Source organism: Phaethon lepturus, unplaced genomic scaffold (assembly GCF_000687285.1).
Source record: "Phaethon lepturus isolate BGI_N335 unplaced genomic scaffold, ASM68728v1 scaffold14676, whole genome shotgun sequence".
Taxonomy (NCBI): domain Eukaryota; kingdom Metazoa; phylum Chordata; class Aves; order Phaethontiformes; family Phaethontidae; genus Phaethon; species Phaethon lepturus.
This window is the reverse complement of record NW_010548377.1, coordinates 1-10,930: the sequence shown is the minus strand read 5'-3', so window position 1 is coordinate 10,930 and position 10,930 is coordinate 1. Positions and strand designations below refer to the sequence as shown.

At 41.3% G+C, this 10,930-nt stretch overlaps 1 protein-coding gene across 1 annotated transcript; it reads right to left on the bottom strand.

The window, feature by feature from the left end:
• Positions 1-3,095: 3,095 nt before the first annotated feature.
• Positions 3,096-10,515, bottom strand: LOC104623007 (alcohol dehydrogenase 1). Its single transcript, XM_010289947.1, has 7 exons — positions 10,369-10,515; positions 8,151-8,238; positions 7,817-8,036; positions 6,854-7,114; positions 6,244-6,379; positions 4,603-4,741; positions 3,096-3,129 (listed from the first exon to the last, which is right to left on the bottom strand). Exons 1-7 carry the CDS (start codon positions 10,448-10,450, stop codon positions 3,096-3,098), a joined length of 960 nt encoding a protein of 319 aa, XP_010288249.1. The 5' UTR covers positions 10,451-10,515.
• Positions 10,516-10,930: the final 415 nt, after the last annotated feature.

Below are 10,930 nucleotides of genomic sequence, written 5' to 3'. Positions count from 1 at the left end.
CCCAAGCTTAATGTGTTCAGGGGACTGCCTGGAGATGTTTGTGTTGGTGCTTGCTACTGCATGTCCCAGCCCTGATTCATGGGACAAGGGGGAAGGTCAGCAGCAGCTGCACTTGCTGTTGGCAGGCTGAACCTCCAGCTCTCAAATCCCCTGGGCCCACCTCCAGCTTCAGTGATGCAGACTGGCAGCGCTACCGTGCCCCAGCAGCTGGCTGAGCTCTTGCCCAGGGGCATGGTGGCCCTGTGGTGGGACAGTGGCTCCAGCTGTGTGGAAGTGCAGCTGGGGAGCCTGTTCCCCAGACCTGCTGGTCAAGTTCAACCTCTATGTGATGATGGCCAGGTGCTGCCATGCTGGCCTGTCATCTCCCAATTATCTGTGCAGTGCAGTGGGTTTTATTACTGGGATCTATGCTCTGCATCTGATAAAATAGAGGGGATGATGCTGCATGGGAATGATCATTTGCCTTTGATGCACGGTCAGGGAGGGTGATCTTACAAGCATGTAAAAACAGAGCTGCACAGCACATGTCTCTGCACACTGGAACATGCGCTGCTGGAGCTACACAGACGTCCTGTGCTGTTTCCTGGGGGACTTGCTGTGCAAGCGGGATGTGGTGGGCGAGCATAAATACAGGAGTGCTCAGCTGTATGCAAAGCCAAGTCATGGTCAATGAACACCGGCATAGTTAACGTCTGAGGAAACATCATTTGTGCTTTGTCAAGAAAAAGTTTGTCTCCTGGGAAATTACTGGATTTTTCATTGTGTTGTCATATGCTACTGGACAGATTGTGCTCTGATGGGGAGTGGGGACCCTGCTCCTAAATGGAGGCTCAGAGAGCCACTACATGTGGCCCTGAACCCACCTGGAGTACCTCAGAGTCAGAGGGCCATTGCGGAGGTCTGTCAGAAACATGCTTCCCAGAGCTGCACAATCAGACAAACTAATCTTCAGCTGAGTGTGGATGGGGATCTGCAGGGAGAAATACTTGAGGACAGTATGAACTGTTTTGTCATTTTGTCATTTGTCATTGTCAGTCAGAACACTTCATTCCTCCATGTGAAGACAAAACTAGATTTTACTTGAGGACAGTATGAACTGTTTTGTCATTCCCCAGTCAGAACACTTCATTCCTCCATGTGACGACAAAACTAGATTGTTGCCTTATTAGGGACATTTTATAAGAAGGAGTTCATAGGTTTATTTTTTTGGACCCCAGCAACTCTCCTGATGAAAATACTGACAGCAGCTGTTTTCTATGCTTGGCAGATTACAACAACAGAAATGGGCTTTGCATGAACCTGAAGAGGACAGAAGTGAGGAGGTTCATTGTACTTTATTCCCTAGCCCTATTTTTTTTTTCCTTCGTCAACTCTGAAGACTACTGTTACATTCTCTACCCTTCATGCAATAGGGAATGCCTTGGAAAAACATGAGTCTGGCATACGGAGGATACTTTAGCTCTCCATACTCCTTCTTTTATGTCCTCACAAGCTAGGTTTAAACAGGCCTTCTGTGGCTTCTGTTTAAGTCATGAGTTAAATGTACCTTAGCTGGTACAATAAACTATCTTGGCCTCCGCAGGAAACATTTTGTTAGAATACTCTGAGAATTGAGATGTTACTGTGCTCTTGTTTCTGCTGAATCCATGTTACTACAGATGAGATAATTAAGTAGAATTAAAAGCCCTCTCCGTCTATTTTGAATGGTGATCTAGTTCACACTGTTGGCTCACAAACAACCTGCCTTGAAAGAGATCACAACTCTTCAACTGAACTGCACCTGGAAAGAATTATTTTATGGTCCAGAAAAAATCTTCAGCCCTGACTGCTTAGGTAACTTCACAGAAACAAATGACTGAAGTTTGGGTCTTAATTGCTGCGTAAACTAAGTCTGTTATACACACAATGTGTTTAAGGATCTTCTTCTGTTAAAGTCTAATCTCTTTGTAAACTTATCCTCAAATCATTAACCTAGCTGGGCCGCTCAAGGATTCTTTCTGCTGACACAAACAAGTCAGTCCCCTTACTTCACAGGCTCTGATAAGTACCTGTGTGCCTGCAAGCTCTGGTAAGTACTTTCAAAAGATAACTCAATGTTGACCGTGTTTGCCGAGATAGAAACAGCCTCTCTTCCTGTTTCCACGTTACAAACACAGAAAGCAGTAATATGCTTTGTGTTTCGTTTCTTGTAAACTGTTACCAGTCATCTGTTTCTTCCCATTTACTCTTTATTCACGCTTAAAGGTTAAGAAACCTCCACTTTATTTAATGGAAACAAATAACAGTATTTGATGGACAATCATATTTCTTCACATTGTTTCCCAAGCATCAGATGCACTTGTATAAATTGGCCAAAGATCTAAAACCATACTGATAAAGCAACTTAAACATCCCCAAGAAAGAGGTAAAAAGTTAAAAAAACCCCACCGAAATCACAACACAGAACACCACCACAGCAGTTTTATACAAAATGCTTGGAAGTGTTAGTTTGGTAAAATGTGGTGAGACATTTCCAGTACCTACTAAGTCTATGATTTACTTAAATATAATTTACTGAAATTATTTATTCAAACACATGGTCACCATAAATTTTAATCTCTGCAGTAATTTCCTTGCCTATCAGGTAATGGAATGCTAAAGTAATTTAGGAAGGATACATAGTTCTGACCTGGAGTTTTACGGTGCTGAGCTGCATGCACAAATCTGTTAAGCTTGCAGTGTTATGAAGGCCCAAAGAAACAGCTTCCTTCATTTTTCTTCTAATAAAAGATTGCATATTAAATGCCATTTTAAAAAATCCAAACCTTTCATAACACCTGTGACAGCAGCAAGTTCTGTAATTCGTAACTGGCTATTAAAAGAAAATTGCAGCACAATAGAGAGGATTTAAAGCAAGAATGAGGAGAAAGAGGTAGGAGGAAAAAGATTTTTTTCATTTATAAATGCTGTGCTTGAAGCCTGGGGTTTCAGCTTATCTTTTTATTCAAGGGTGGTGGTGGTAGAACTTTCAGAAACGTCTTGGTTTGTATTTCATGTCAGTTGTATTGGAGAATAATGAAGTTTGTACTGGTGCCGAGCCATCCGCTGCTTAACAGTTAGGAATCCTGAAACACCAGGACACTGCGAATACTGCAACATAAAATTACAAGTTAGTGGCTGTAGAAAAGCCCCTGGGCTAACATCAGCAAAACACTGCTGTTTTCTCCAAAAATCTAGACTATAGCTGGCAACCAGGGTACTCCCTGCCTGCCCCAGCTTGCAGCAAAACGACAAAGCAGATGTGCAAACCTTGCTGCAGATGCAGAGAACAAAATTGATGCACGACTGCAAAGCCTTCACTCATGAAGCTCAGGGCTCCTGGCAATTAATCACCAAATATAGCCTGGGAAGTCCTTGGAGGGGGACTTAGACACATTTTTCTGGTTACAAATGGCTCTAAGGGTAACCTCTGAATGTTACAGCTTATTCTGGGCTGAAACACTGAAGTGTTTCACTTGGTAAAAATGGTCAGCTGCAACATGCCTGTGTCTTCAGGGTGACTGTCAGTATTTAGCAAAGCTGATGGTGTCTCTGTCCTCACCACTTTACCCTGCTTGTTACACTAAAATCTAAAACTAACATTTATAGCACATATAAAATAAGGGCAATTAAAAAATTAAGTGCGTGCTGCATAGTTACAACCTGAGAACAAACTTCAGGGGCCAAAGTCTCCTGTTACATGCTTTTTATATTTAGAGCAAGTAACACCTAAAATAACTGCTAGCAAATGACAATGAAAAGAAAACATGAATGTAATTCTCCAGACAGTGTGAGTTATAAACAGCTAGAACTTTCAAAAAAAAAAAGTCCCAACACATATTAAGATACACAAATCTATTTCCCACTTCTGCCAAGGAGAATTTTCAATTATTCCCATGGTGCATCTTGCTCAATGTCTCTGGCAAACGATACTTCTGATTTCAACACCCTGTGAAAACAGAGTCTGCGATGAACTCGTACATTATTTGAGGAATGCACAAGAGCTAACTTCTGAGTTTGCAATGTATATATACACAGAGTACCTTCCTTTTTGAAAAGCACTGAAGTTTAAGGTAAACTACCCAGTGACTTTAGGACTAATAGCACTGGGACTCTGCTCCCTAACTCACAAGAGCAATGGCAAGTTGCTCTTCCAGGAAACATAGGCTCTTTATGTGTTCCTGCTCCTCATCCTAAAACATTTCTTGGAATGTGGTATAGCTAAACCATGGCACTCTACAGCTTGGCATTCCCAGCCTCCCATGGTTGTGTGCTTTCTTCCAATGGGTAGTGGGCAGAGACTTCCTTGTTTGTGTGGTCTTTTCTCCCTCTGCCACCCAGAGTCTTTGCTCAAACTAGAATGGGAAAGTTCCTCTGCGAGGAAAGACAGGGCCCACTGCATTTCAAAAGCTAAAGTTTTGCTGGTTTTATCACTACAACTGCAACCCATGAACACACACTGGGTGACATTAAGGGGCATAGTGGGTTGCCTTCCCCATTCTCTGCTGTGAAGTCATACTCTGTGTTACCATGCAGGTCCTTTCAGTTATTTATACAGAACCTTTACAATTAAACGATCTTTACCTCTTCCCTGTTCTTAGCAGGTCAAATCCTTCATTGATATTAGTGAAAGGAAGTGTGTGGGTTATTAATGGGTCCAGAACAATTTTTTTCTTCATGTAGTCAGCAACCAGTTTAGGAACTGAATCTTTACTCTTCCAGCCTGAAAAAAACCACAGACAATGGATAATGAAACACTAAGTGCTTATGAAAATAGAAAAAATGCATAGCAGGGTAAATTTGCCATAGCAGAGTATCATGATGAAATCATAAAATCATTAAGGTTGGAAAAGACCTGTCAACCCACCACCACCATGCCCACTAAACCATGTCCTGAAGTGCCACATCTACATGTTTTTTGAACCCCTCCAGTGATAGTGACTCTACCCCTTCTCTGGGCAGCCTGTTCCAATGCTTGACCACTCTTTCAGTAAAGACATTTTTCCTAATATCTAATCTAAACCTCCCCTGGCGCAACTTGAGGACATTTGTCGCAGTATGGCTTTACATCTGCAACAGCAGACAACATGGAATGAAGTGCAACTATTCTGCATAGGAAAAACTCAGCAAGTGCTTTATTGGTAGAGGGCCAGTAAAAATCTGAATGTTAATGGCAAGCAGACTTTCCCCCATGTTAAGCACTGTTTCAACTTGTCCACTAAAGCACACATCTTACAAAAGCCATAGTGCTGACATCTGTGTTGGTAACCAGAAACTTCGTTGTCTGGTCAAAGTTGGGGGAAGACAGGGGAGCGGATGTGTCTCTCTCTTCTTACAAGCAGTACTAGAAAAAGCTGTCTCAAATAGTAGGATGCCCTTCCGGGAGAACCTAATTTGTCTCTGCTGTTTTATTCAGGTGTCTATTGAATACATCAGAGGAACTGGCTGTGAGTGAGAAAACCTGTGGTTAGAAACAAGTTTTCTGTAGCCTTCAGCTTTGTGATGAGTGAGGTAGAGCTTGCTGAGCATGGGACTCTGCTGGGAGAGCTCAGAAAAGAGAAAGAACTGGAAGGGACTGGCGGCAGCTGGCAAGGGGCTGAGCTGGGGTCTGACCCGCCGAGGTCTTTATGGGTCCTAACTGTCCATCTCTCCCACTCTTTTTCTTTCCCTCTCTGTCTTTATATCTCTCTCCTTTGCCTTTTTTCTCCCCTGCCTTCTCGTCTTCCCCCGCTTATCTTTTCCTCATTTTATCTTTTTCTCCCTTTGTCCTTTTCTCTCATCTTTCTCTGTTTCTTTCTCATCTCTTTTTTGCTTCTCTCCTTTTCTCTCTTCTCCCTCCCTCACTTCCTTTTCTTTCTCTTTTCTTCTACATTTCTCTTTCTCTCTCCCTTTACCTTTTCTCATCTATTCTTATTTTTTCTCTTATCTTTTGCTCTCTTTTTCTCTATTTTTTGTCTTTTTATCTCTTCCTTTCTCTTTCTCTGCCTCTTCTCTTTCTTCTTCTTCTTGCTCCTTCCCTCCATCTCTGTTTTTCTCCCTTCCTCTTGCCATTAACTAACAGTTCCCATAATAAATTCCCTTTGTGCTTGTTAGTCAGCAAAATAGCTATCAATATTACTTCCAATAGGACAACGTAAGCAATGAATTTAGATACATCCCATTTCATTCCAAGATGATTTACAAGTTTCCCAAGCCAGTTAAATCACATCTATTACAAGTCCTTACCTCCAAAGATGGACCCTTTCCAGGTGCGACCACTGAAGAGGAGCATGGGGTCAAAAGTGATCTTTTGTGCAGCCGGAGGCACTCCCACAATCACACTGACTCCATAGTTGTATTGGCAACAGGCCAAGGCTGCAGCCTGCATTTGAAACAGAGGGACACCCCAGAGTCATGCAAGATTTGTCACTGGGGCACAAAAGTTTGAATTCCTTCTCCTCCTCTCAGGGCTCAGCTTGCAATTAATTTTCTTGTAACTGAAACCATATCAAACAGTTCCCATTGTATCTGCTGTCATGGATTAGATATGTTCTAGCTTTGTTCTGCTTCACCATTTTCTATTAGTCATTAGTGGTGAGCCACTATTGGAAAGCAGATAGTGGGCTATGTGAGACTGAGCCATCCTGGTTAGGCCAGGGGACTACACTGAAGTTCTTTTTCCTATGTTTTTGAGCATGCTTCTGCCCCTGCACCTCAGTGGCAAGTAGCTGGACTTAACAGGTTCAAAGTTAGCTTGACACTTTGCCAGTGGCTCTCCGCTCCTCACCCTTAGTGCTTAGTGAGGAGAAAGCTAACAAGCTAATGCTTCATTTCACCACATCTTTTGGTTGCATACCATGGTTTCGGTATGGCCGATGACCTCAAAGGAGTAGTCCACGCCGTGGCCAGTCATTTCGATCAACACTTCGTGAATAGGCTTCTTGAAATCTTTAGGGTTGATGCAGTCGGTGGCTCCCAGTTCTTTGGCCTTGGCAAACTTGCTGCTATTGATATCAATGGCAATGATGCGGGAAGCTCCAGCTGCCTTGCAGCCTATGACAACAGAAAGGCCAACTCCTCCAAGGCCAAAGATGGCACAGGTTGAGCCTGGTTCCACCTATAATAACCAGATAAACGTGGCATACTGTTACAGTCTAGGTAAGGTACAATGCATTTTCTGGTTATCAACATCTTTGCACTTACTTAAGCCACTTCTTGTAATTTAGAGATTACTTGCTGAGAAGGAATTTGTACATGCATACCTGCTAGTGCAGTAGCTAGCTATACTGTTATAATCTGACATGTGACTATGATAAATTGTCCCTAAAATACATTTCAGAGGCCAGGTTTTTTTACACATCTCAGCTTCGGGTTTAGAGACACATTTTTTTAATAATGCTTTATATTGCAGTGGTGATAAGATATGTAGTGTCACTCCATTGGAGACAGTGCCAGCTGTAAAAGTCACATTGATGTATTGCTACAAATTATGAGTGTTGCATATAAAGGTTTCCATGTGTTCCTAGACTTAAGTTACAATAAAACAAATGAGCTCTGTTGTACCATTTTTCTAGGGATGATAAAGCTATGAGAGAAAACTTAATGGATGCTAATAAGTATTTTTACTGGATTTTGAATTGTAGACAGTTGTAGACCTTAGAGACAGAGAAAATGTAAGTAGGCAAAGAACTAGTATCTTCTTTACAGCCTGAACTCAAGCGTTTATAGTTCCTGGCTGCCATGCTGAGGACCCACTTGCAGGCCACACAATCCTGAACAGACCCCATGAGATACCAGAAACACCCATCATGATACTTACCTTGGCAGTATGCACAGCAGCCCCATAACCAGTTGAAAATCCGCAGCCAATTAGACAGACTTTTTCCAGAGGAGCAGCAGGATCTATTTTGGCTACAGCAGATTCGTGCACTACTGTGTATTCAGTGAAGGTACTTGTACCAAAAAAACGGTGAATTGCTTTTCCTTTACAGGTGAATCTAGTGATGCCATCAGGCATTAATCCAGCACTTGTACCAGCACTGTTTAAAAGATGACCAGAAATAATGGCAAGTGAAATCTGATCTGATTGAATGTTATCAGTTTTGTATACATAAAAATCAAATAAGGGTTGTAGGTAACCCAGGACGACTCACTCATTTTTACTGCACAGATTACCCTTGGCGCTTAAGCAATTGCTGCACTCCCCACACTGTGGAACGAAGAGTGGAATAACCTTGTCTCCTAGAAATAAAACAGTAATGACAGAGGATTAAAAAAGGCAAATAAGACGCATGCAGGTAAAAACGTGAAACAAGTATGTTTAATCCCTAGACAAATGTGCACTAGGAGTGCAGTGCTGGTCTTATTTCCTTCTGCTGCTCTTGGCAGATAACCATCTCTCTCCTAAAGGACATCATTAGCACAGCGTTACGACAACTGATTTCAATATGCCTGGTGTCTTTCACAGAACTGAGTGTGAGCTATGTCATAAAACCGTGTTAGCTACTGGCATTCCTTTTTTTTCATTCCTGAAGTACTCTTTCAGCAGTTTATTGCCATCTTCTACTTAAAAGGAAAATAGTAATACACAGGTAAAGAAACAGATAAAAATTGACATCCACTAGGACAGGAGGTTGGCTTGCCAAGATAACAGGGCTGTAAACTCTGCATACAAAGGATGGGGGAAATTAAGCATTAATTTGCCAGCCCTCTTGAGTCTCTTTCCTATTTGCAGTCCTATTACTGTTGCCTTGGAGTAAAGGCAGGTAAAATATTTGTCAGAGAAGCAGTGACACACACAAGATAAGACAACAATTCCAATTCTCTAGCACAATTGTATGTTTAAAAAAGTAGCACATAGCTTTCCAGTGCATTTTTTACAGCAACAATGTATGGTAAGTCAAGTCCCTAGTAATCCCTAAACAGGTAATGCTAATACAGACCAATTTGTGATTTGGCAGTTCTAAAATGTGGCTAATCTTTGACACGTTGAAAGTCAAAGGAAATCTTTGATTTGCACTAAAAAATGGAAAATACCTACAGAACATGAAATGCCCCCACCACCCTGACCCTCAGTTAACTTAGAACTGTGACATGGGCTTAGTAATCATTCTGCTAAAGAAACTTTGCACGTCTTGGAGCCTTTTTTAGAACTTGAAGGTGTAAATTAAGCAACATCAAAGAAATTAGGAGGGCGGGAGGGTGGGGAGAGAGTTTTGTATGTTTTTTTTCAGGCCTGCAGTTTCAGCTTACCTGGGGACACATGGCAGCTAGAATGAGACAACAGTGATTTATGAACCCAGATGTAAAAGAAAAAGCAGTTAGAGCTATCATTGAAATTTGCAATATACATATTTGTTTGGAGTTAAAGCAGAAATCTCTAATAAAACTATTTGTTATACATACCAACCTGCTTTGGACAGACTTCATACTTGTTGCCAGTATGAACAAAGACACTGGAATTATGGAGGTGTTAAAAAGTGAGCTACTTAGGTATCATAACAAACTGCCTGGATAAAACTGAACATTTCTATGCAGATTCTGTTCACTGCATATTTTGTCTTAATAACTTAGACCTTGTTAGAATTTGTTCGGTCCTATAAAGTGTATAGAAATCCCGTTGCATCTTGGGGCAGCTGGAGGAAAATCAGCATCTTTCCCTGACTTCTCTACCCACTGTGGTTCAAAGAGAACGTAGCAAAAGGAGCAGCTGGTCCAGCTAAGCATCCTCAGAGCGATCCAGCCCTCGGTGAGCAGTGCCGACTTGCCTGCACTGGTGCTGCACGCAAGCAAAGCCTGCAGCAGGATGGGCACTCCAATCATGCCCTGATACATTTAAAGAAGTGAAGTAATTGAACACGTAGACCTAAGTTCTGGTCTACTGAAGGCAATGGATTATTTAACTGTTAGGACAATTAAAAGAAAGTGTGTTGGCATGTGGTCTAGTGCTTTGCTTTACCCCAAGGTACGATGAACTATGCCTGCATTATTCTTGAGAGAGACAAGCTGTGTAAACTGTGTTTAAAGAACCTGCAGCTAATACCTGATCTCTTATGACTAACAGCAAAGAATCTATGTTCTTAATCCCATGACAGGAAAAGTGCTATGGAGGTAGAAAGCAAGCTGCAGATGTTTTTGCCAAACCAAAAGAAATTGAATAGAAAATCTGAAAATAAATCAAGGTGGAAGGAAGGGAAGGGAACACAGGAAGATGTAAACAGCACGTAGCGTCCTTTAAAGTATCCTTGAAAAAAAACCCCAAAGTTGGAACATTTTCCTCTGCAATACAAGTGCTCACAGATGTAATCATCTTTGACTTAAACAGGAGTCTGGAAACTCAGTGCAGGGTTTGTATTCAGTGCTGTTTCATACCTGGTTTGATGGAAGTTACTCCTTCCCCAACACTTTCCACCACACCAGCTGCTTCATGTCCAAGAATTATTGGAAAAGGCATAACCAGTGCACCAGTTATCACATGGTCATCAGTGCGACAGATCCCTGTGGCCACAATCTGATTTATAGGAAAGACAAGAATATTTCAGCATTTAACTATGTCATGTCATATGTGGAAGTGAAATGATACCACATATTTGTGGAAGTCACTTGCTTCTCTCAAAAATTACATATGCACACAATAAATCTACAGGTAAAACACTTCTGGTTGTGTGATTTTCATGGTTTGTATTAGTCTTTAATCCACAAAGCAAGGCTCCTTTGTGAATGTTTGCTATGCGCTACTGAGCTGTACAGCGAGTCTTGTTGATTGTCTGGCAGAACCAATGTTCTAGCAATACATTTATATATGAAGAACAGAATAAAACAAATTTTTATTTATTATTCCTAATTATCAATTATATATAATTATATAATAATTGTAATTAATTATTCCAAATTATTCCTAATATTTATATCTAAATACATAAATACAAGAAGT